This window comes from Mastigoproctus giganteus, chromosome 2, assembly GCF_048544385.1.
Source record: "Mastigoproctus giganteus isolate SK-2022 chromosome 2, ASM4854438v1, whole genome shotgun sequence".
Lineage (NCBI taxonomy): Eukaryota > Metazoa > Arthropoda > Arachnida > Uropygi > Thelyphonidae > Mastigoproctus > Mastigoproctus giganteus.
The window spans coordinates 102,839,433-102,865,493 of NC_143576.1; the positions used below are offsets into that span (position 1 = coordinate 102,839,433).

General features: G+C 37.0%; 1 protein-coding gene across 2 annotated transcripts in view; it reads right to left on the reverse strand.

The window, feature by feature from the left end:
• Positions 1-26,061, reverse strand: part of LOC150089470 (cilia- and flagella-associated protein 100-like) — a 310,734-nt gene that overhangs the window by 261,124 nt on the left and 23,549 nt on the right. For both annotated transcript variants that reach the window (XM_090368613.1, XM_090368614.1), the window contains exon 2: positions 22,765-22,871. In XM_090368613.1, coding sequence (XP_090224739.1) covers positions 22,765-22,871 — 107 coding nt within the window. The remainder of the gene's footprint in view (positions 1-22,764; positions 22,872-26,061) is intronic.

Below are 26,061 nucleotides of genomic sequence, written 5' to 3' on the forward strand. Positions count from 1 at the left end.
TATTTCTCTGTATAATTGTTCATTGTACTCTCCAGAGTCATTAGGCATATAACAAACTCCTACCCTCATTTTTGCTTTCTCAGTGCTTATGTCACACCAAACTGACTCAACATTGCACTGTCCATCTATGTCAACTGGATGCACTTCCTTAGATTTTATGTGTTTCTAAACTAATAGCATAACTCCTCCTTTCCTATCATATCTATCCTTTCTGTACACATCACTGTTCTCCCCAAATTCCAATTCGTCATTCTTTATATCTGTGTGACCACATCTCTGATATCCCAACAATATCTGCCTGTGATGTCTTGGCCAGCACTTCAAATTCATCAAATTTATTTACTATACCCCTAGCATTGGTGTAAATGCAACTATACATGCACTTGTTCTTACTCTTAGTTACTCTAACATGGCCCATATATTTACTTGTTTCGTGACCCCAGAGTCCTGGAAATCCCCAGCTACTTGCTTTTCAGGCTGCTGATCATTCCAATAGAAGCAGTGCAAGAATCATTTCCACCTCTGCCTGTGGCTACTGTTAATCGATTATTCTGTGAATCCCCCTTAATCTAGCAGTTTTCCGACCTATCTAACATTGCCTCGATAGCATCAGCAAATATTCTTGCACCCATTCTATTTAAGTGTATCCCATTCCTGTAGAAGCAATCTCTCCTGTTAACAAGCACAGACCATGCTGAAAAAAATTCTAACCCATGAGCCTTGCACAATCTCTCCAGAGCCGAATTGATTGACAAGGCTCTCATCATATACTCCTTCCTATCATGTCTGGGCAGGATTGTATACACTTTCAAATTTAACCCTAACTCTTGACTTTTTTTCAACATTGACCTGTACTCATTAAGTAAATCAGCAGATCTCCTACACTGAATATCATTAGTGCCAACTTGTACAACGATATCACCTTTTGTGCTATCTGCTGATAAATGAAAGATGATATCTGCTCTACAACGTCATCAACTTTTTCCCCTGGCAAACATACCCTGGTCCTATTTCACCTACCCTTTTTGCACAATATATTTTCCATTTCCCTAACAATTGAGTTACCGACGATAACTAGCTCCTGTTGGACCAGTGCATTTTGTCTTAAAGATTGATACTGTGGTCCCCCATTTTAATTCCTTTTGTTGAAAATAAAAGTCTAAAACACACAAAATTTTTTAATTTTTCATTTAAAAATATAAAACTTCATTTAACTAGTAGAGATCTATTAAAATTATTTTGTATACATAACTTATTGTTCTAACATTTTTTACTGCATTTCACTTGCACTAATTTGTTATACTGACATTTCACTCTACGAAGCTGTCAGTAAAGTACTAGGTAGAAGGAATAACACATCATTTACTAATACTCATTAATGATATTGGTGTTTAAAGTTTAATGCCACATTGCTCAAGTTTAATGTCTAAGTTTGCTGATGACACAAATTTGGGCAGGGAAGTTTATGACAATAATCGGGGCATGCTGTTTTAAAAAGAATTAAATAAATTATATGAATGGGCTGAGAAATGGCTGTTTGTTTTGTTTGTTTGTTTCAGGATTTATTGGGCGCATCGGCAACTATGACCATAGTGCGCCATGAGAAATGGCAGCTGAGGTTTAATACTGGAAAATGTAAGGCCCTGCATGTGGGCAGCAGTAAATTCCTGTTGTCAAAGGCCATAAAAACATCATGTTTAATCCAGACACCTTTGGCATCCCTTACATTGTGGATATATTACAACTTCTAGGTTATCTACTCTTGCATACATGGTGCCTCTCCACCCACTGAAGAAAGAACAAATATTCCTGAAAGAGTGCTACCTGGGTGATGGCACTGAACTGAGAATAAGTAACAGCCATCTTCTCTAATTGGAAAGCATTACTTATTCAAAAGTGCAGCAGGGCCTAACTTGAGGATATGCGGGCCCTAGGCAAAAGTGTTTTTGGGGCCCCTGTAAAAATGTTTATTATAAAATTACATTTAATATTTTTGGATTAATAATAATAATGATAAATGGATAGGTTTTGATGACATTTTGTGAAGCCATGGCACCAATGGCACATTCAAAAAGTCATCTTGTCAATAATTCTTGATTGAAACTACTTTATAAATTACTCATATTATACTATTATGCTCTAAGATGAGGCAGCTGTTTGTTCAATACCATACAGTTGAAAACAAAAATTAGCTTGTGGAATATCAAACACAGAAAGGCGACTAATTAGGAGAATATATTAGTTACTTAGAGACACAGTTATAACTCGGCTAAAGTCTGATAATGTCTGATAATGCCATCAGCAGACTCACTGATGGCTAAAGCAAAATTGTGCGGAATGAATACAAAGGTAACTCTGAAAGTTTCTGGAAGAAGGCATTTTGTGCGGCCGTAATTGCCTCCGTAGCCGAGTGGGCAGGAGCGGGAGTGCAGTAGCACACGCTCTTTGAGTAGACTGGGGTTCAAGCCCCTGACTGCCGAATACGGTCGATCTGCCAACCCGCACTGGACCAGCGTGGCAGATTATGGTCCATTTCCCTCAGCATGAATTGTTGAGGAGGCTTCCATCCTGCAGTGGGTTGATAATGGCTGCACTTTACTTCTTTTTTTTTTTTTTATTGCCGAGAAAGAACACTTGGCATCTCCTTATGCATAGTTTTAATGTTCTCGCAGCGGCAGAGGCCACTATAGTAGAATTTTGTGTTTTTTGAATTGTGAATAAAAAATTTTATTTTATGATTCGAAGGGACCATGACCCATGATTTTACAGGCTCTAGGCAATTGCCTTCTTTGTCTAGGGGTAAGATAGGCCCTGAGTGCAATGCGAGGCAAATTTTTGTGAAGAATTTTACAATATGAGATGTTGCTGTATTGCAAACTTTTTTGCTCTCCTCTTGAATTTACTGCATATTGAAATGGTGCCTTAGTGCACTATACAATTTTATTTTATTATTATTTTTTTTAATACATAAGCTTGCTCCTTTGAACTACTTGCTAATATTAAATGCTAACACAAATATACTTGCAGCATATTTGTATTACCATTAATATATACTGCAAAGGTGTAAACATTTTGTTCAGAGAGCCATTCTGAAAGTATATTTTATTTTTAAGAAATACCACACGTTCAGAAATATGAGGTTGATATAAGTATTGCTACTTTTCACATATTAATAAATCAATTTGTTTTTAATACATAACTTTTTTCTCCATATTAATACAAAAATGCAGCCTTAATACAATCAAAAATATATGCAGAAAAAAAAAAAAAAAAGCATAATTATTCAAAATGATTGAAAACATAGTAAAAGGGTGTGGTATAAATTCTTTTACCACTAGTTTTAAAACTTCCATTTTTTTCCCCCCTTCAAGTAAATACTCTCCATAGCTATATTTGCAATGTGGGTAAATATGGTAATATTCACAATCAATTTTCCAATAAAGTTTTTCTCTCATTAGAAATCAATACATTTTAGGCACAGGTGGACTTTGAAAATAATTTCTTGTACCAAATTTTTGCATCAAAACAGTTATGTTCAAATGAGAGTTACAAAGCATTAATAATAAGGGATCTCAGACAGGACATACAAATATTTTTATTATATTGAAATTTCCATTAAAACTATATTTGCTAAGTGGGATTTGAAAGTAGAGCAAAAATTCTACAATTGAACTACAGTAGAACATCGGTTATCCAGAATAACTCGAAAAACTGAATTTTCTTCTTTTTTTTTCTTTTTTTTTTTTTTTTTTTTATTAATGGTAGTATCTAGACAAATGTTTATTATGTTATGAGAGTATTTCTATCTGTTTTTTTACTTTGTATATCTGGTGAAATGTTGGATTAGGAAACCATGAGTGATAGAGTTTAGTCATTCACTTCCATGAACCTAGTTTTCCATGGCAAATTTTTTTTTCTCCTCTTCATTTCATATTATGTTTAGTTTAGCTCCAGATTCAATAAGAATTATATCAGCCCGAAAGAATGTGATATAATCAAAGTGATATTGTTAAGGAACTTGAGATTTAGTAGCAAAAAAAACAAAAAAAAAAGGTCACAACAAATGGACATTATTTTAAAAAATTACTTTAAATATTTTTCTGCATAAACTTGCTTTCTTGCATCATATGCCTCTACTAATGCTAATATCAGCATACAAATCATCTTGACAGTACAATGTACAAACTTGACTAACATATATACAAGTGTATGTGTGTGTGTGTGTGTGTGAACTTTATTTAAGTTTCATGTGCTATAACTGCATTTTTTCAGATTGGTGCTGTAGATATGTGGCATTAATGTTATTGTAATAGTTATCAATTAAACATTATATGCACATTGTTTTACTTAGGGCATGATCCTATTTATTTTTGGATCCGTGTTTGATGTGTATTTATAACTTGGATGGAATGTTTTTTCGGCATTAAGGCTTAATGGTGCTGACTAGCAATTTGGTGTGCCGGCAATAGCCAGTTCGCCTATTTTTTTTTTTTTTTTTTTTTTATATATTATTATTAATGTTAAATCCTAATTTTACTAGTTAAATACTGTACTACATTTGTATGATTTTACAGCTAAAGAACCATGTTGAAAAACAATATGTGGACATGTGTATATGTAATGGGTGGCACCTAGAACGTCTGTTCAACTGCGCCTCGTGTCTCTGTGAAGAACAGTATCACTACAAATGGGCCAGATATGTGTGTGACATAGGTTTGTGTGTATTGTGTGTGTGTGTGTGTGTGTGTGTGTGTGTGTGTGTGTGTGTGTGTGTGTGTGTGTGTGTGTGTGTGTGTTCTGTTGTTATGTTCTGGCCACTTGGCTATCCAGAAGCATCTGTCACCTGGACAGATGATTCTGGGTACTCGTCCACACCACGGGAAGGTGGGCCAGTTCCAGTAGAGCACGTAACTCCTCAAAAGAGACTCTGACCCACCTGATGTTGCCAAAAGGTGGGCCAGATTCCTCCGGGGGCCCATTCCAGAGGAAAAAGGAAGGAGAGAAAAGAAAAAATAAAATAAATAATAATAATAATAATAAATAAATAAAATAATAATAATAAAAAAATAATAATAATAATAATAATAGTAATAAAAAAAAAGAAAATAATAATAATGATAATAATAAAGTAAACACAACCCATGGTGCTGGTAAAAAAAAAAAAACCATTAGCGAGAAGAAAAAAAAAAAAAAAAAAGAAAAAAACATGTTGCAATAAAAAATAAAAAAAATACTAAATAAATAAAAGAATAAAATAAAATAATAATAAACTAATAGTAAAGGAAAAAAAAAAAAAAAAAAAGGGGCAGTCTTCAATAAATACCCTTGTATCCAGAATAATTCAGATGTGGAGCTGATGACCTTTAGGATCAGTGCAATGACAATTTATACAAACATGAACCATAGAAGAAAATAAATCAGAGAAGCAAATTATTGTCCCACTTACACAGTTGGATTTGGTGGATTATTCTGGTGCGCTAATCTGGTGTTGATTCTTCTTCTGCGAGCAAACACCTCGGAGGCAAAGTTCTGAAGAGCTGAGAGATGATTCTTATTATGCAGAAGCATTTCCTCTTTCCCCGGAGAGAGATCTGAAATGTCACTTCGGAGCTTCACCCTAAGATCGTTGTAGATTGCACAGTTAAAGAGCACGTGACTCCAATCTTCTGTGTACCCGCAGCTGCAGAGATCAGTGTGATGCAAGCGAAACTGAAAGAGTTTTTGATTGAGAGAGCCATGTCCTGTTATCAGAAAGGAAGTTTGCATAGTTAAAGAGCACCAGGTTTTAACCGATTTAGAGAGTAAGAAGGTCACATCAGGCAGGAATTTTCTTATCGTCGCTCCAAGTGCGGTGGTGTCCCATCTGGTCTGCCAGATGCTAATTATCTCATTAAACCATCTGGATTTCTCTTTTTTAGGATCTTCATTTAAATTTAGCTGGATACCAAGCAATTCTGAAGGTATTTGTTTTTTGTGTCGAAAGCAGATGCCACGATAGATGACAAATAGATCCAATGAGAGGGACCCCGCAATAACTTGCACTGCAGCGGTGGAAACTGTTCTACAGACTCTGAGAATAGAGAGGAGCATGCTCCGCTGGATGGAATTCAGTTTTAACCTCATTTTGGAATTAGTGGCACGATGAAACCAAACTCCTGCTGCATAGGTGACTATGGGCAGGAATACAGCATTATAGTAAAGAAAGAGTGACTTCCTAGAGAGACTCCACTCCCCTATGGAAATTCGAATAATTGACCCTGTGAACTTTTTGATTTTGGTACTTATGTGAATCAGATGAGGATAGAAGGAAAGCTTATGGTCAATAATGACTCCAAGGAGTTTTGCCTCAGTGACTATAGGAAGCTGCTTGCCAAAAATTTTGACTTGGGGAGGCCGCCTGAGATCTAATTTGGATTTAAAAAGCATCATTTTTGTTTTCGCTGGATTAATTTTAAGTTTGTCAGCCAATGACCAGGAGGAAAGGTCAGTTAAAATCCGGTTTGCATTCATTTACAACACTGCACGAGAACTGCCTGAGACCCCAATTGTCAGGTCATCAGCGAAAGCAAAAATTTTGCAATTCTGGAGAGAGTGGCCCAGCCAGTCTTGAAGCACAATGTTCCAGATAAGGGGCCCCAGGACTGAACCTTGGGGTCACCCTCGAAAAACCTTCCTAGAGACTTGGAGGAATTTGGACTTGACAATTATTGAGCAGTCAGAGAAATAGTTTTGAAATAATTTGTACATATGAAAGGAGCATCTGGCAGACCGGAGAAGTTCAAGGGCGCTGTCCCACCAGAGAGTGTCAAAGGCGCCCTCGAAGTCGACCATAATAGCTAGTTCAAACTTGGATTTAGAATTTATAATGTGCCAGACAAAGTCAGACAAGGCCTCCTCGCAAGAATGACTTGGGGTGAAGTCATATTGACAGGGAGAAAAGAGATGAGATTTTGTTGTTGAAACAGAGCTGTTAGTCGAAGAGCCATAAGCCACTCCAAGATCTTCCCTAGATTAGCAAGCAGCGCAATTGGTCTGTAGGCATGTGGATTTGAGGCAGGCTTATCTGGTTTTTTGATAAGACGGACAAAGAAACCTTCCAAACAGAGGGAAAGATGCCTTCCATGAGGCATTTATTGAAGAGCAAGAGCAAGTAGAGAGGTCTTAATTTTAACAGCTGGAGAATGAACACATATTCAATCATATCCATTCCCGGACACTTCTTCACATTGATCGTCTTGACCACCGAGGTACGTTCCTCGATGGTGTATTTGTTATTTGGCTCCTGAATTGCCATATGCTCTGGAGAATCTTCAGAAGGATTATCCATAGGGAATAAGTTATCAAGAATTTGGTTGATAGAGTCTGTCCAGCCAGAGGTTTCATGAGTCTCAGTGGTAACAGTACCAAGGACATCAGAGGTAAATGTTCTCTCCCGAGCTATCTTGTACATGAGGCCCCATGGGTTTTTGCTGTTGGATTCTTTTACAAAGATGGTCCAAGTTTCTCTTTTTCTCGTTGCAATTGCTTTACAGAAGGCATTTTTTTTTTGCAATGTAGTCATTATATAATAGCATAACATCGTCAGCAGGCCAGTTGCAGTGTCGCTGGTATAACCGTCAAGCTCGGTGAACTGATTTGCGAAGAGTAGTAAGGTCCTGGGACCACCAAGAGCGGACTTTAAAGCGGATGGTCTTTTTCTTTGCTGATTTATAGGAGGCTTTTATAAGAGATTGTTGGATAAGTTGGGCTAGATTTTCTGCAGAAGTTAAGCTGAAGCTGTCTGGAGGGTTTGATGGAAAGTCATTAGTGATGGAGGCATCAAAAGAGTCCCAGTCAACAGTTTTTTGTGCAGAATCGGACGAAGTCTGGTGTTCTGGGTGAGTTGCGGCTGTTAGGCACATCGACAGAGATGTGGAACACAATGGCTCTGTGATCACTGAGTGTCCAATCTGGAATTGTAACCCAGTCACTGATGCGTGAATTTAAGTCACTGCTGGTGAGTGTAACATCAATGTTCGACTCCTCAGTTGAGCTGCAATAGGTGGAGAGCTGGCCTGGTCGATTATGGACTGCTAGGTTATGACTTATAATAAAGTCCTCAAGAAGAAGACCTCGGGCGTCAGAAACAGCACTGAACCAGAAATGGGACTTTGCATTGACGTCAGAAGTAATCAGGATGTTCCTAGAGCCAAAGAAGTTGAGCACAAACTCCAAGAAGTTTTTTTTTTGATGCTGCATCAGCTTTTGACTGTATACAAGTTTCCCTTCTTATTACCTTTTATGTTCTCATTTTGGGGTTATGGGCAGAGTTTTATTTACCTTACGAAGTATTTTATATGTGAGAATTTTGCCCTTTTCTATTAATATTGAAAGTGGTGTATTTTTGAAGTGTGTAGACATGCTTCCAGCTTCATTAATTCCAAGTACATTATGTTCAGTTTATCAGTTACTCCTGTTCCATTGTCTTTCGAATCTCTGATCAGGCATTACCATTGTCATTCACTGCAGAGTTTCCGGGATCCATCTTGGATTATAAATTGAATGAGGATTACTATGCATTTATGAGAGTAAAGTTATCAGAAGCATATTGGAATTTTAAAATCGATGTGTGAGGTGTCAGTTCATAAACTGATACTAAAATATTTTGTTCTATTTTTGACTTATGACTCATCAATTTGGTCTGTGATGATGCATATTAATCTTAAGACTATTTTTAGTTTTGAATATTGTATGCTAAAATGCCTTTCTGCTAAATTGAAGCTGATGGTTGTCCACTCAAGACCATTTCTACTAAATCATCTAGGTTCCAACAAAAGCAATTTGGTACTATCAGATCCTTAACTTATTGTTCTGTAGTAGATAACAGTATTAATCTGTAGGTATTTATTCAGTAGAGGATTCCTGGCTGGTCTCTAAGTAGTAAACCTGCTCTTTGTTTGGTGACTTCAAGAAAATAAAGTATTAACTGTTTTTTTCAATGAGGTTCTCATTCCTCTGGATGTAATACTGTTACAGGATGCCCTTTTGGAGTTGTGCCTGAACTGGATATATTCAGCTAATGATCCCAGGGTAAGCAGACTTTTGATATTGTTTTTTTGTGTTCACATTGAACTTCAATGTGAGAGATTTTTTTAAGACTATAGAAGTACAGTACATTATAATTGATTTTCCATCTATAATCCCCTCTGTGAAAATGTATTGTGGTTGCTTATATTTTACATATTTTTTAGCAATAAAGATTGCCACATATAAACAGTACTGATGGAAATTAGAGGCCCATATACCACATGGAAAATTTTTATCATATATCATAGATATAGCAATGCATAGAGAAATAAAAGTTAAAACCTTATTCTAAATATCTCATTATACCATTGGTAAATGGTCAGAAAGCGTATGGAGTATCACTTTCCTGTTGCCAGTAAGTGTGTAACTCACACGATGCATGTTGATGAGTGATAAGATAATGTCCTCCGTACCATATTGTGGCAGAAACAAAAAGATTGCAACCAAGAAAGGAAAGCAGAATACAATTAACAGTGATCAACAGCCTATTTAGAATCAAATACTTTTAAATTTCTTAATATGATGGACTTCAATTCTTATATGTGGGCATTCTTATGCTTCTGAAATTTGCTTTGCAAACCTGGCTATAATAAATGCAGAAAGAGAATCAGTGCCAGTGGGAGATAAAATTTGGTTTGTTTAGTAATAACTAAAAACTCAATGAGTGACCATGAGCAGGGCATAAAAATGAAAGTGACTGTGCCCAAAGCATGTGGCTAGAAATGAAGCCAAAAGCATATTATGGTTTCACATATTCTGATTTTACCCAAAGTCACACTGTACTATATGTTTATGCACAGTGTACATTAAATACATAAATTCTGAGAGCATTTCATTATCATTCATTTCACTTTCAGGTAACACCTTGTGGAGTTACTGAAATAGTAATAGTATTTAGTAATACACCATATAATGCAAGGAAACCACAGGCTTCTTTGCACTATATGGTGTATTACATTGACCAAGCAAAATAGCACTATCCCAATTACTATTGGTGATTTCTATAATTCTAGTGCTTTTAATTCTCTACCCCACCTACATTGACTGCTAATCACTTTCACAATATATGGTTTGGTAATAATTTAATTCAGATTGTCCCATTCTTGCCAGGAATCATTCTCTCCTTGATTTAGTTCACAGGTTCCAATTGTCCTTAATGTGGCACAGGAAGGGGGGGGGATATGGTCATCTCATCTGCCTATATTCCAATCATTCTGAATTTAGTTTCTGATAATACAGAAAAATCGACAAGCTGTTTCAAATCAGCAGACTGGACATTGTCTGATTTTTCTCGGATTCTGACTGATAGAACATATCTGATTTCAGTTGACTGTTACATTGATTATTTTTATCACAAACTCTATAATGGAATTTGGTCATGTGTTCCATAAAGGTCTAACTCAAAGTGGGAAGGCTTTCCCCATTTAATGTCTAATAGGCTCATAATATGATCCATTCTGAGAATCTTTTACATAATAATTTTATTACGAATCATACTGTCATTGTATTCAGATTTCTCTGATAACAGGTTAAAAACTGAACCAATTCTCAGTTCAATCAATAATTCAGATTCATTTGATGTGCTTTACATAACTCCAATGTTTTGTCAAAATGTTTGACTAAATTGAAATGTGTACCTACTCTCTTTGATGCACATTATTCTTGCTTTTCTTCTTCTAGCAAAAAGAGAAATCTTTTCACATAGGTTTCTCAGCTTCTTGAACTGTGATACTGTTCTCGATCCATATACTTAGTTGACATTCACTATTATCTGATTTTATTTGAACTTCATCTAACATCGAAGACTAACACTGCCATAGGTCCTGATGGGCTACCAGTCACAGTGTTTAAAAAATGCCAGAATAGACGGGAACCTAGTTAGTCTTACTATTTTGTTCAATTTCTGCATTTCCTCTGGTGTTTAACCTAATGCTTTCAAAAGTTCACACTTAGTCCTATTTTCAAAAATCGTGGAGATAAATATGATCCATGCAATTACTGACCCATCTTGATTATTAACATTTTAATCCAGGATCTCTAAAACAGCAATCAGGTTAATCTATGGGATATAAACCTGAACTGAAATTCATATCCCATAGATTAACCTGCACCAATTTGACCATATTTATCAATTTGTGTGTGTTAATCTGGACAAGAGTAATGCGATAAAGGTCTGTCCTTAAACACTGACAAAACTTTTGACTCCATTCATCTAAAGTGCTTTGTTCTAAGTTACTGTGTTATGGGGTGTTATCAGCATTACTTGACTGCATAATTCAATTGTTAAATAACAAGTCAGCAAAGGTTGTCCCTGAAAAGGCTTCACCCCTCGATTTTTCCTCTTGCAAAGCGCCATAGGGCTCTTTTGGGGTCCCCCTCTACTGTTCAACATATATTTCAATGACTCACAACAATGCTCCACACTTTTGATATCAAATGGCAAAAGTTTGCTGATGACTTTAAAGTCCACAAAGTTATCAATTCAATCTCTGATGCTCACATTTTACAAATTCATCTCATAATGGCTTAGTGAAAACAATATATCATTAAATGCAAGTTATGTCGGAATTTATCCCAGATGTCAGCTTGAACCATTAATACTTTATTATGTCAATTGGGAAGACATCACAGTTACTGATCACTTAAGAGATCTTGGTGTTACCATGTTGTTGTTATTTGGTTTTTAGGAGCATTAGCAACTTAGGCCATATTGCTCCGGGGATATGCGGTGGTCATTCCCTGACCTTTCCGCATCCTCCGTATTTGGTAGTCACGGGCTCGAACCCCGGTCTAATGAAGAAGCGTGTGCTACGCACTGCTGCTCCTGCCCACCTGGCTACAGAGGCGCCGGTGTTACCATGCATCATGATCTTCGTCCATTGATTCATATAAATAACATTGTTCCCAAAGCTTGTTGATTTCTTGATCTCATTAAATGCACTACCTTGGCTTTCAACAGTGAGGCTGTTATTGTGACCCTCCTCAAGGAAGGAATTTTACCTGTCATAAATTAATGTGCTACTTAATTTATGACAGAGACTACGCTACTCTATGCAACAGATTTTGTTTAACTTCTCTGACATGTTCCTTGTGCAAATTCCCAGCTTCAATACACATTTTTCTTACCTCTTCTTACAACGAACTAGCCATCTATGAGCTGGTATTTCATAGTATGAAACTAACTTCACAGGATTGATATTTTTGTTCCCAAAAAGTTGTTCTGGAATTCTGCTGTTTATCTATCATTTTCAATTAAGATTAACCAAGGGTACTTTGCTGTGGTGGTCGCCGACCTCTGTTAGGAGAGGGCACACAGAAGAAGACAGGTTTTCAATTTTTACAGTATTATCGATATTTCATTATACTTCATTCAAAGCTGTAAATATTACTGATTATTGTGCATTCACATTAATTCTTATTTTGTATTATTTTTGCATGCAGGTGAACTAGCATTTAACACTGTAATATATGCTAATATATGCATTATTCTGAATAAATAAAAAATAATAATTTTGATTATAATAGGATGGACTTCTGAAATGTGATGATCATAGTTTCTCAATGATACTTCTATACACAGGATCTCCCTGACTTACTTAAGGGTTGCGTTCCCTGGAACGCTATGCAAGTCGGATTTTAAGTAAGTCGTAATTTCCCCCATGCATGTGCAGTGCTTGCAACTGTACTCACTGAATTGATTGAATCAAAAAATAAATGTTCGAGAAACATGTAAATAGAATTATTTATTGTATTTATTCAATTTTTTATCTCATTTGCAGGAAAATCAAAATTGTGCAGGAAAAATTACATTGTTTTGTACAAATTAAAAAAAATTTCAAAATTATAAAATTACAAAAAAAGTGAGGAGACAGGCATAACGTCAATAAGTTTTACCTCTCGAGCATCGTTGACAGAATCGACGCTTCAGCTGATAAGTACGGCGCTGCGGAAGTTGAGGGCTGTGGAGATTTATAAGGGGTCAGCCGCTCAACCTTATGAAAGAACATATTAATGGATGACTGGATGGTGGCTTTTTCCTTTTCGTCGTAGATTTCTTTATAGCAAGTAAGCATATCATTCACTCCTCTGTTAACTTTTAAGAATCGTCCACTGTCAGGATCCATCTTCTCAAACCAATTTTCATTTCATGAAAATTGGTTTGAGAAGATGGTTTGAGAAAATTGGTTTGAGAATCTCAAATTTCATGAAATGCCATTTCCATCTCTCTGGTGATGAAGCATCTTGGCTCCTCATTTGGTTCATCTTGAGCTTTCTCAGCATTTTTTTCCTTTCACTATTGCTGTCTGCAAGTCGATAAGTTCTTCATTAGATTATTCCTTCTCTTTCTTCCTCTATTAAATCCTCCACATCTTCGGCATCAACCTCTAACTGAAGTAGCTCTGCAACCTTTAAAATCTTATCTGTAACCTCTTCATATGATTCGTCTTTTTCAACTCCTTCAAAGCCTTTTACATGACGTGGGCATATTTTCTTCCATGCACCATTAAAACAACTTTTAGTAATTTCCAACCAGGCCTTATTGATGTTTAAGATGGTGTGGTAAATACTGTAAGATTTCCAAAAGTCTCTTAACATAAAATTTTTCTCATCATCTACTGCAGACTGAGCAAATATGCGTAAATAATATGCTTTTAAATTCGAAATAACACACTGATCCATGGGTTGGATGAGTAAAGTTGTGTTTGGTGGTAGAAATATGACTCTCACATTCAAATTTAAATCATCTAGATGCGTAGGATGTCCAGGGGCATTATCTAATAGACGTAAAATCTTGAAAGGAATATCATTACAATATTGTCTTTACAATATTTTTAAACCTCAGGAATGATGCAGCATTTAAACCAATCCTCAAAGAGAGATATTGTTATCCATGCTCTCTGGTTCGATCAGAAATGCACGGGTAGGGTTTTATCTTTATTGATGCCTTTAAATGCACAAGGATTTCCAGAATGATATATAAGCAGTGGTTTTAATCTACAATCTCCCACTGCATTAGCCCCAAGCAAGAGCATGGCCCTATCTTTTGACACCTTGAAACCTGGCATTGTATTTTCCTCTTTGGCAATGTATGTTCGATCCAGCATTTTTTCCAATACAGAGCAGTCTCGTCAACGTTAAAAATTTGCTGCATTGAATAGCTGCTTTCATCAATAATTTTTTCCAACACAACACAAAATTCTCTGCAGCTGCAGAATCGGCACTGGCGACTTCACCACATACTGGTGAAGTCATTGTGGAAATCAGCGCAATGCTTCAACCTATTAAACCACCCGCTGCTTGCCACGAACTTGGGTTGAGGTTCGCCGTACTTATCCTTAATATCTTTATAAATACTTGTTGCTTTTGCTTGAATGGTCATTAGACTCAGGGGCACTCGCTTCTGAATCTGATTTTCCATCCATATTATTAACAGCTGTTCCATCTTCGATATAGCACCTGAACGCTGTTTTGTGATCACTGTGTTGATCTTGTGTTGATTCTTTGATGTGTTCTTTTATAAGCGCACTGTCCTTTAAAATAGTATTCATTGTTGAAGCAGCGAGACCTAACTCCCTTGCAATTAGGTCTCACAGGTGGTCCACGAGAGAATTTTGGTGGTTCGCACAGTAATTTGAATATATTTGCAATTTTCGTGTTTATTAAAATGTTTCATTATATTCTGATTCTACTTTTTTGCAATTTTTGCCTTATTACGTAGCATGTTTATAAAAGGCCCAGTGCAATATCCTATATTAGCGATGCTTTTATTGTAAAAAAAATATATAAAGACTATTTCTATTTCTTATCGATGGCCTAGCCTGGGTACGGCGCAGTTTGCAGTTCTTAGGTAAGTGACCAGTGATATTTTTATTTTAACTGTGCACAGTGTGATATTTAATAGCATCAAAGAGCTTGAATTTGATAACTATCTTATTTCTTGTTTGGTTTAGATTCAAATAAAATACCACAATGAGTGAGAAAAAGCAAGCAAGCAAGCATTTTGCACTTCTTAGGTAATATATCACATTGTCATGAGCTGGTTAATGAATCAGAGCCTCCGCAGCCACCGCAAGGCATCATCAGGAAGGACATTAGAATTGGAGGCAGAGAGAAGAAAAAGTTCAAAGTTTCAAGAAAATATGATGCGAACTACTTGAAGTTTGGATTTATTCAAGAACCTGGAAGTGAACTGGATCCACGGCCGCTTTGTATTATATGTTCTGAGAGTTTATCCAATGATGCCATGAAACCTTCGAAACTCAGCAGGCACTTGCAGTCAAAACACGCAGATTTAGCTAAAAAGCCAGTTGAATACTTCCAAAGGATGCGTGAAAATTTGCAAAAGCAAAAAAGTTCATTAGCAACTATGATTGTTGAAGATAAAGCCTTAGTAAAACTTCTTATTTGATAGCACTTCAAATTGCGAGATGCAAAAAGCCATATACGATTGGAGAAGAATTAATTAAGCCTTTCTTTTTACAAGCCTGTGAAGAGGTTTTGGGGAAACAGGCAGTCCAGAAACTGAAAGGAATTCCTATGTCCGCTAACACTTTGAAGTGCAGAATTGAAGACATGGCCGAAGATATTGAAAATCAAGTGATTGCACTTGTGAAAAATTCTACGTTTTATTCAATTTAACTTGACGAATCAACAGACATAACTAACAAGGCAGTTCTTTGTTTTGTGAGGTTTGATTATCAAAGAGAATTAAAGGAAGAACTCCTCTGTTCGCTAATCTTGTTGGGTAGAACAACCGGCACTGAAATTTTCAATGCACTTAATGGTTATATCCTGAAACACAGAATTGAATGGAAGAAATATGTTGGGATATGCACAGACGGTGCCGCAAGAATGACTGGACATCGTTCAGGAGTTGTTGCAAAAGTGAAAGACGTTGGACACCCAGACAACGTCTTTGTGTGCGCAATGTAAGGAGTGTAAGGAAATCAGGCGACAACTCAGCGTTGTTATGGGCCTATATGAGAGTTTGAAGGATAAGGTGGATGCCCTCGAAAGACCTAAATTGAGGGGCCCATCAAGCTCTCAGCTGCCCACATCAACGCCAGAGCTTGCACTTGATCATCACACAACACAGCAGCAACCCCCAAAGCAGAATGCACTGGTCCCACAGGAACTAGTAGTTGTTGGTGACTCTATTGTCAGGGAAACGGGTAACATGCTTTATAAAAAGGATAGGTGGAACAGGACCAGGGTATGTCTGCCAGGGGCAAAGGTTGATGATGTTGTAGAGCGGATATCATCTTTTAAGGACACAAAAGGTGATATAGTTGTACACGTTGGCACTAATGATATTAAGAGTAGGAAACCGGCAGAATTACTTAACAAGTACAGGTCACTGTTGAACAAAAGCCGAGAATTAGGATTGAATTTGAAAGTGTCTGCAATTCTGCCCAGACACGATAGGAGGGAGTATATGATGAGAGCCTTGCCGATCAATTCGGCCCTGGATGTTGTTGTTGTTGTTTGGTTTTTAGGAGCATTAGCAACTAAGGCCATATTGCTCCGGGAATATGCAGTGGTCATTCCCTGACCTTTCCGCATCGTCCGTATTTGGTGGTGACGGGCTCGAACCCCGGTCTAATCAAGAAGCGTGTGCTACACACTGCTGCTCCTTCCCACCTGGCTACGGAGGTGCCTTTCGGCCCTGGAAAGACTGTGCAAAGCTCAAGGGATAGAATTTTTTTTCAGCCTGGTCTGTACTTATTAACAGGAGAGACTGCTTCTACAGGGATGGGATACACTTAAATAGAAAGGGTGCAAGAATATTTGCTGATGCTATCGAGGCAGTGTTAGGTGGGTTGGAAAACTGATAGCTTGGGGGGATACAAGGACTAATCGTTTAACAGTAGCCATAGGCAGAGGTGAAGGTGATTCTTGCACAACTTCTATTAGAATAAGTAGCGACCTGGAGCGAGGGGTGTTGGGAGTTTCAGGGACGGATGGTAGTCATCCTGAAATAGGTGGGTATATGGGATGTGTTAGGATAACTAGGAATAGGAGCATGTATGCTTGCATGTATACCAATGCTAGAAGTATAGTAAATAAATTTGATGAATTTGAAGTGTTGGTCAAGACATCAAAGGCGGATATTGTTGGGATAGCAGAGACGTGGTGTCACACAGATATAAGGAATGCAGAACTGGAATTTGTGGAGTACAATGTGTACAGAAAGGATAGCCAGGATAGAAAGGGAGGAGGTGTTATGCTGTTAATTAAGAAAAACATAAAATCAAAAGAAGTGCACCCGGTTGATATAGATGAACAGTGCACTGTTGAGTCAGTTTGGTGTGACATAAGCACTGCGAAAGCAAAAATAAAAGTAGGGGTGTGTTGTAGGCCTAATGACTCGAATGGGTACAATAAACAATTATACAGAGAAATAGAGTGGGCCAGTAAATCAGAATGTCTTATATTGGGGGATTTTAACTTCCCAGATATTGACTGGAACTTGTGGGTTGGTCACTCACACACTAGTCAGACTTTTGTGGATTTATTGGATGATTGTTTTCAGCAGCAGCATGTTTGAGAGGCAACTAGAGAGAGTAATACTCTTGATCTGGTTATCAGCAGTGATCATTCGTGTATCAAGAATTTGCAGATAAAGGAACCACTACGTGGCAGTGATCACAGTGTACTGATGTGGGATTTACTTAAAGATTTAATTACCATCAGGGGTAAAGGAAAGAGTTTTTGCTTCCGTAAAGGCGAGTGCAGTGGTCTCAGAAAGTTTTTAAATTTTGTACAGTGGGATCAACTGACGATGTTACCAACAGTAAATTCTAAGTAGGAAGCATTCAAGGAATTAATCGTGGAAGCTACTAAAAGTTTCATACCTATTAAGAAAATTGTTCAAGGTTTAGGCCTAAATGGCTGTCAAATGAACTAATGAGACTCGTAACAGAGAAGAAAAATGCATGGGATGCATATAAATTATTAAGCGACTCACAAGCCTATGGCAGATATAAGTTAGTCTGTAATCAGGTCACAAAGGAGGTTCGGCAGGCAAAGGCACATTATGAGAAATCCTTGGCAAAAGATGCTAAGAAAAACAGCAAGGATTTCTTTACTTATATAAACTCTAAAAGGAAGGGGATGAATCAGATTGGTCCACTTGACATCGATGGTTCAACTGTTGATGATCCTGCTGAGATGGCAAACAAACTGAATGAGTATTTTGCATCTACATTCACACATGAGGAATTATTAAGGTTTGAAAATGGCAGAAGGTTATCTAATTGTAGCAGGATACTTAATGATTTTGTAATAACTGAGAGCACAGTGGAGGAGAAATTGTTGAAGTTAAACATAAGAAAAGCACCTGAGGTGGATGGGATCTATCCAGTTATATTAAAGGACACGGCAAAGCAACTAAGCAAACCCTTAGCCATAATTATGAGAGCATCCTTGGACTCAGGGGAGGTTCCCACGGACTGGAGATGTGCAAATGTATCCCCAATTCACAAAGGTGGATCGAAGGGTGACATGAGTAATTACAGACCAGTTAGTTTAACTTCTGTTATGGGTAAAATAATGGAGTCGCTGGTTAAAGAAGCATTGCAGGATTATCTAGACAAGACTGCAGCAATAATTCAGACACAGCATGGGTTTGTTAAGGGAAAGTCTTGTCTGACAAATTTGATAGGATATTATGATGTGGTTACAAAGGAACTGGATGCAAAAAATAATTTTGATATCAATTTGGATTTCAGGAAAACTTTTGACACAGTTGCGCATGAAAGACTATTGTACAAATTGGAGCAGAATGGTATTAAGGGTAAGTTGCTACAATGGATAAAAGGATGGTTAAGTGGGAGAAGACAGAGAGTGGTAATCAATGGGTGCTGCTCTTCATGGACTAAAGTTATTAGTGGAGTCCCACAGGGTTCGGTGTTGGGTCCACTGTTTTGTATATTTATCAATGATATTGATGAAGGTATATCAGGCTTAATGTCGAAGTTTGCAGATGATACAAAGGTTGGCAGGGTTGTTAATAACAGTAATGGCAGTGTGCTACTGCAACAGGATCTAGATAATTTGGGCAGATGGGCTAAGAAGTGGCAACTGAAGTTTAATCTTGACAAATGCAAAGTACTGCATATGGGTAGAAGTAACCCCCAGAGAAAAGCACCAACTGTGTGGTACTAAACTTAAGGTGGTAGAAAATGAAAAAGACCTGGGAATAATTGTGCAGGCAGATATGAAGTTTTCTGAGCAATGCAGACAGGCTGCCGGGGCAGGTCATGGGGTTTTGTCAATGATATATAGGAATTTTGCTAGCAGCGAAAAGGAGGTGATTATCCCTCTGTATAAGGCAATGGTTAGGCCACGCCTTGAGTACTGCGTACAGGTCTGCGTACAGGCCTATTTTTAGGAAGGATGTAGATTTACTTGAGTGTGTACAGAGAAGGGCAACAAGATTGGTGAGGGGAATGAAGGGATCCTCTTACCAAGAGAAGCTTAAGTTCTGCAAATTGCAGTGGCTGGAGACTAGGCACCTGTGCGGTGATCTGATTGAGGTGTATAAGGCCTTGAATGGGGGATCTGATTGAGGTGTATAAGGCCTAAGGGGGCATAAATTCAAATTAAGAAAAAAAACAGATGTAGAATAGATGTGCGGAAATTTGCCTTTAGCCAGCGGGTGGTTAATTGCTGGAAAAAACTTCCATCTGTCGTTGTGGAAGTAGATAGGTTGAATAAATTTAAGGAGGAACTGGACAGGCATTTGGCGGGAATGGTGTGATTTTTTTTTTGGCTGATGCTGCATAAGTTCATACACATGCTTTCTTGCATCACATGCCACTACTACTACATCTTGTTTACTCATTGTATTATACATCATGAGCAACTTGTGGCGAAAAGATTATCTCCAGAACTGCACGAAGTACTCTCTGATATAATTAAAATTGGAAACAAAATTTGCCACAAAGGGCTCAATTCTCGAATATTTGAGGCACTTTGTGAAGAAATGGGCTTTCAGCATACTCGTGTTCTTCTTCTTCACGCTGAGGTGAGATGGCTGTCGAGTGGCAAAGTACTAACCCGGTTGTTCGACCTGCGCCAAGAAGTCAAGTTATTCTTCCAGCAGCAAAATAATTCGAGGTTCCATGATCTCTTGTCCGACAATGATTGACTAGCCAAGCTTGCATACCTGGCTGATATATATTTTTTTCTGTTAAACCAGCTGAACCCACCCTTGCAAGGCGAGCTTATGGACGTGTTCACACTTCCTTTATGGACGTGTTCACACTTCCTTTGAAATGCATCCAAAAATGGATGCATTTCAAAGGAAGATATTGCTGTGGCAAACGCAGTTGGCTGAAGAAGTTCTGCAAATGTTCCCAAATTTTGATGATTATATGAAACAGGAGGATGTCAGGTAATAACTCTTGTTTGATTGCACTTACAGTTGCTCACTGACTCTTTAGGTCATTATTACCCACAGGAAGAGGACCCCCAGACAAAGAAATACGTGGATAATAGATCCATTTTTGGCGAAAATCGAGGGTAGTAATTTGAACGTGAAAGAAAAAGAAAGCCTAATCGATCTACCATCCGACGACAGTCTCAAAGGTAAATTCCACTCGTCCCTAACAAGATCTCATTTTTGGCTTTCCATAAAAAGTGAGTACCAATTGCTGAGTGAAAAGGCCATCAAAATTTTAATTCCATTCGCAACTACATATATGTGTGAAAAGACATTTTCATCAGTTACGGCAATTAAAAACAAGTACCGCTGTAGGCTAGAAATACAAACGGCTCTCCGTGTTGCAGTAACGTCATTGGAGCCAAGAATCCAACAGCTTATTTAAAACAAACAGCAACAAATGTCACACTGATTATTTTGCTATAATTAATCCTTTATACACCTCTATGTCAAGGTGCACTCGATATTTGATAATTGTTGATATTAATTTTTCTGTTAATTATTTTTTAATAAAATGAAATTCAAAATGTTTTTTTTTTGCATTTTTCATAACGAATATATCTGCATTTATTCATTATACCCTTTTTTTTATCATTATAAGGCCATTATATTATTAATTATATTAACATTAATGATATCCAATTTTTTTGCAAATAACTTGGAGTGCAAAAACAAGTGTAAGTACCATTTAATATTTAGAATGTTACTTTTATGGAAAAAATCATGGTAGTGGTCCGCTGGATTTAAAAATTTGAGTTTAGTGGTCCATAAGGTTGGTGACTGCGGCAATAGATGACAAACTTTGTCCTGCTTCATAAGTCTTAATCATTTTCATCTTCATTTCTAAATCAATTTTGTTTCGTTTCTTGGCACTACCACCACTTGCACTTTCCATTGGTTGCTTTCCCTTCATCATTGTAATACATAAATAGGAATGAAGAGAAGTTTCTGAAAATTTGTTTTTTATATGAAGATTTCAGAAGGGGAACACATTTCACCATAATAGTGTAAAAACCCACACAATTGCAATTATGTATTATCACAAATGCAATAAGATCGAGTTTACTACCCGTTTATAATTAGATACACTAATAGAAAAAGCCCAATAAACTGGAAAGTGCAAATTGTTTTTACTGTTTTATGATCATGACCTCCAGAAACTTGCTTTAGAAAAATATCCCAAGGGCATTCAAAATTGATTCTTATAAAGGGGAACATATGATAATGATGAAAGGGTAGTGAAATTTCCATTATAAATATTAGCATTAGCATTAGTAGAGGCATTTGATGCAAGAAAGCAAGCTTATGCAGAATCAGCCAAAAAAAAAAAAAAAAAAAAAAACACTTTCACTTCACCCCTCTGTTCGTTCAAAATACCTGTCCACTGAGCCTTAAACTTATTTAGGCTATCAACTTCCACGACAAGGGATGGAAGTCTGTTCCACCAACCAACCACCCGCTGGCTAAAGGCAAATTTCCGCACATCTATCCTACATCTGTCTTTCCTCAATTTGAATTTATGCCCTCTCAGGTGATTATTCTGAGCGAGAGGAAGAATCCCATCAGCATTGAGCATGCTCAAACCATTCAAGGCTTTATACACCTCTATCAGATCACCTCGCTGGTGCCTAGTCTCCAGACACTGTAATTTGCAAAATTACAATCTTTTAGAGAGATAAATAGCTTAGTTATATAGCAAAATTTTCAACTTCCAAGGACTTGGAACGAATTACAAAAAAAACAAAAAAACACAATGTGTTATTGGGTTCACATTACAATATTTCCATGATACCTCCATTTATTCCTATGGGATGCAAAATACGTTTCCACAATTTTTTTAAGTTTGCACTGGCTGGCAAAAACTTACGTAAAGTCGAATTTGCGTAAGTCAAGTATTACGTAAGTCGGGAAGTTCTTGTATAATATTTGGCAAATCCTTAAAAGCCAAAACTGATCTTTGCAATTCATTGTGATAATAAAAGCAGTGAATCTTAGTGATCGTGACTTAGTGATCCAGAATGTAGGAATGCTTTTAAAACTAGCACAATATTACTCTGCTATTCTTTTACAATAATATATTTTTTACATATAAGTTCTTTTTGTTAAGCCTAAAAATATTGATTAAAGTAGATTTTTCTTTTCCTTATTATAGGTAAAAATTATTTATTAGTATATTTTTGTACTATGAAAGTCAGGGCTATACTTAAAATTGAATCAAAGTAAATATCTTAATATGGCACTTTTAAAATTACCTTTCTTTTCCATAATTTTTCTTTTTCCCTATGACTTAAGATTTGATCTCTCTGTGTTACCTGAAAGGGTTTTTCCCAGTGGACAATTGAAATCCCTTTGCTTCGAGCTAAGAAACAAACGTTTACTTGTAGTTAATCCATATAACACATACTAAATATCAGTATCAGAGTATCACATTTTAAAACTTTTTTTTTCTCAAAATAAAAATAATATTCAAATGAATGGAAAGAAGAGATATTTGGTTAACTTTTTTGCATTTATACAAAACCCATAGGTATGATGGAGTCATTTTGATTCTATTCAATAGAGATTTTTTAGAATCATTGAAAAAAAAAAAAAAAAAAAAAAAAAAGAGTGGAAATCAAAATAACCTCCTACTTGAATGCCAAAAGGTCTGAAAATATTCTATTATTACACTGCTTATGTGACACAGAATAAATGAATTGTATTACAAGTGTTAAAGGCAGGGGCAGCTCGTCCATAGGCACTGTGGCACCCCTAGCTATTTAAATCTAGATATACAGTTAACAGAGGTATATGAAATTTTGTGAAGAACAATACAACGTAATGAATATTTTTATTAACAGGGCCGGCATATAGTATGCACATCCTCTATTTCCAGTAATCATTTCAATAATAAACAAATAAAAACACGAAATGGTTTCCAACTTTGAAGTTTATTTAACTGTAGGCCTCACTGTGTGCCAGGCAGTGACACATTTTGCATTCCAGTGAATATCGGTTGGTTACCATTGGCAACCAGCATATTGGCAACTTGCCAATACACATTTTTATAGGTGAAATGAATCGAAGTCATTATAAAGCACGCAGCGCAGATTTCATCGTTGACTATGATGGGTGTGTAGTCACAATGTCAGTTTCTTTTTGTTATTCGCCTGAATTCCCATTAAGTAACTAAATACAGCAGACTCTCGATATACCGGGATTGGATTAACTGGGAAGCGGATTAACTGGGTCAAGACTCCAAATTAAAAAAAAAAAAAAAAAATCAACCAGAAATCATAAAATTCAAGTAATAACTAGAATGGGTATAAACAGATGTTTTGCAAGTCGTAAATAAGTGACAACTTCTATTAGAATAAGTAATGACCTAGAGCGAGGGGTGTTGGGGGTTTCAGGGACGGATGGCAGTCATCGTGAAACAGGTGGGTATATGGGATGTGTTAGAGTAACTAAAAATAAGAATAGGTGCATGTATACCAATGCTAGAAGTATAGTAAAATAAATTTGATGAATTTGAAGTGTTGGTCAAGACATCAAAGGCAGATATTGTTGGGATATCAGAGACGTGGTGTCACACAGATATAAGGAATGCCGAACTGGAATTTGGGGAGTACAATGTGTACAGAAAGGATAGACAGGATAGGAAGGGAGGAGGTGTTATGCTGTTAATTAAGAAAAACATAAAATCAAAAGAAGTGTATCCAGTTGATATACATGAACAGTGCACTGTTGAGTCAGTTTGGTGTGACATAAGCACTGCAAAACCAAAAATAAGGGTAGCAGTGTGTTATAGGCCTAATGACTTGAATGAGTACAATGAACAATTGTACAGAGAAATAGAGTGGGCTAGTAAATTAGAATGTCTTATAATGGGGAATTTTAACTTCCCAGATATTGACTGGAACTTGTGGGTTGGTCACTCACACACTAGTCAGACTTTTGTGGATTTATTGGATGATTGTTTTTTACAGCGGCATGTTCGAGAGGCAACCAGAGAAAGTAATACTCTTGATCTGGTTATCAGCAGTGATCATTCATGTATTAGGAATTTGCAGATAAAAGAACCACTAGGTGGCAGTGATCACAGCGTACTGACGTGGGATTTACTTAAAGATTTAATTACCATCAGGGGTAAAGGAAAGGGTTTTTGCTTCTGTAAAGGCGAGTGCAGTGGTCTCCGACATTTTTTAAATTCTGTACAGTGGGATCAACTGACGATGTTACCAACAGTAAATTCTAAGTGGGAAGCATTCAAGGAATTAATCGTGGACGCTACTAAAAGTTTCATACCTATTAAGAAAATTGTTCAAGGTTTAGGCCTAAATGGCTGTCAAATGAACTAATGAGACTCGTAACAGAGAAGAAAAATGCATGGGATGCATATAAATTATTAAGCGACTCACAAGCCTATGGCAGATATAAGTTAGTCTGTAATCAGGTCACAAAGGAGGTTCGGCAGGCGAAGGCAGATTATGAGAAATCCTTGGCAAAAGATGCTAAGAAAAACAGCAAGGATTTCTTTACTTATATAAACTCTAAAAGGAAGGGGATGAATCAGATTGGTCCACTTGACATCGATGGTTCGACTGTTGATGATCCTGCTGAGATGGCAAACAAACTGAATGAGTATTTTGCATCTACATTCACACGTGAGGAATTATTAAGGTTTGAAAATGACAGAAGGTTATCAAATTGTAGCAGGATACTTAATGATTTTGTAATAACTGAGAGCAAAGTGGAAGAGAAATTGTTGAAGTTAAACGTAAGAAAAGCACCTGGGGTGGATGGGATCTATCCAGTTATATTAAAGGAGGCGGCAAAGCAACTAAGCAAACCCTTAGCCATAATTATGAGAGCATCCTTGGACTCAGGGGAGGTTCCCACGGACTGGAGATGTGCAAATGTATCCCCAATTCACAAAGGTGGATCGAAGGGTGAAGAGTAATTACAGACCAGTTAGTTTAACTTCTGTTCCTGGTAAAATAATGGAGTCACTGGTTAAAGAAGCATTGCAGGATCATCTAGACAAGACTGCAGCAATAATTCAGACACAGCATGGGTTTGTTAAGGGAAAGTCTTGTCTGACAAATTTGATAAGATATTATGATCTGGTTACAAAGGAACTGGATGCAAAACATAATTTTGATATCATATATTTGGATTTCAGGAAAGCTTTTGACACTGTTGCGCATGGAAGACTATTGTACAAATTGGAGCAGAATGGTATTAAGGGTAAGTTGCTACAATGGATAAAAGGATGGTTAAGTGGGAAAAGACAGAGGGTGGTAATCAATGGGTGCTGCTCTTCTTGGACTAATGTTATTAGTGGGGTCCCACAGGGTTCGGTGTTAGGTCCACTGTTGTTTTGTATATTTATCAATGATACTGATGAAGGTATATCAGGCTTAAAGTCGAAGTTTGCAGATGATACAAAGGTTGGCAGGGTTGTTAATGACAGTAATGGCAGTGTGCTACTGCAACAGGATCTAGATAATTTGGGCAGATGGGCTAAGAAGTGGCAACTGAAGTTTAACCTTGACAAATGTAAAGTA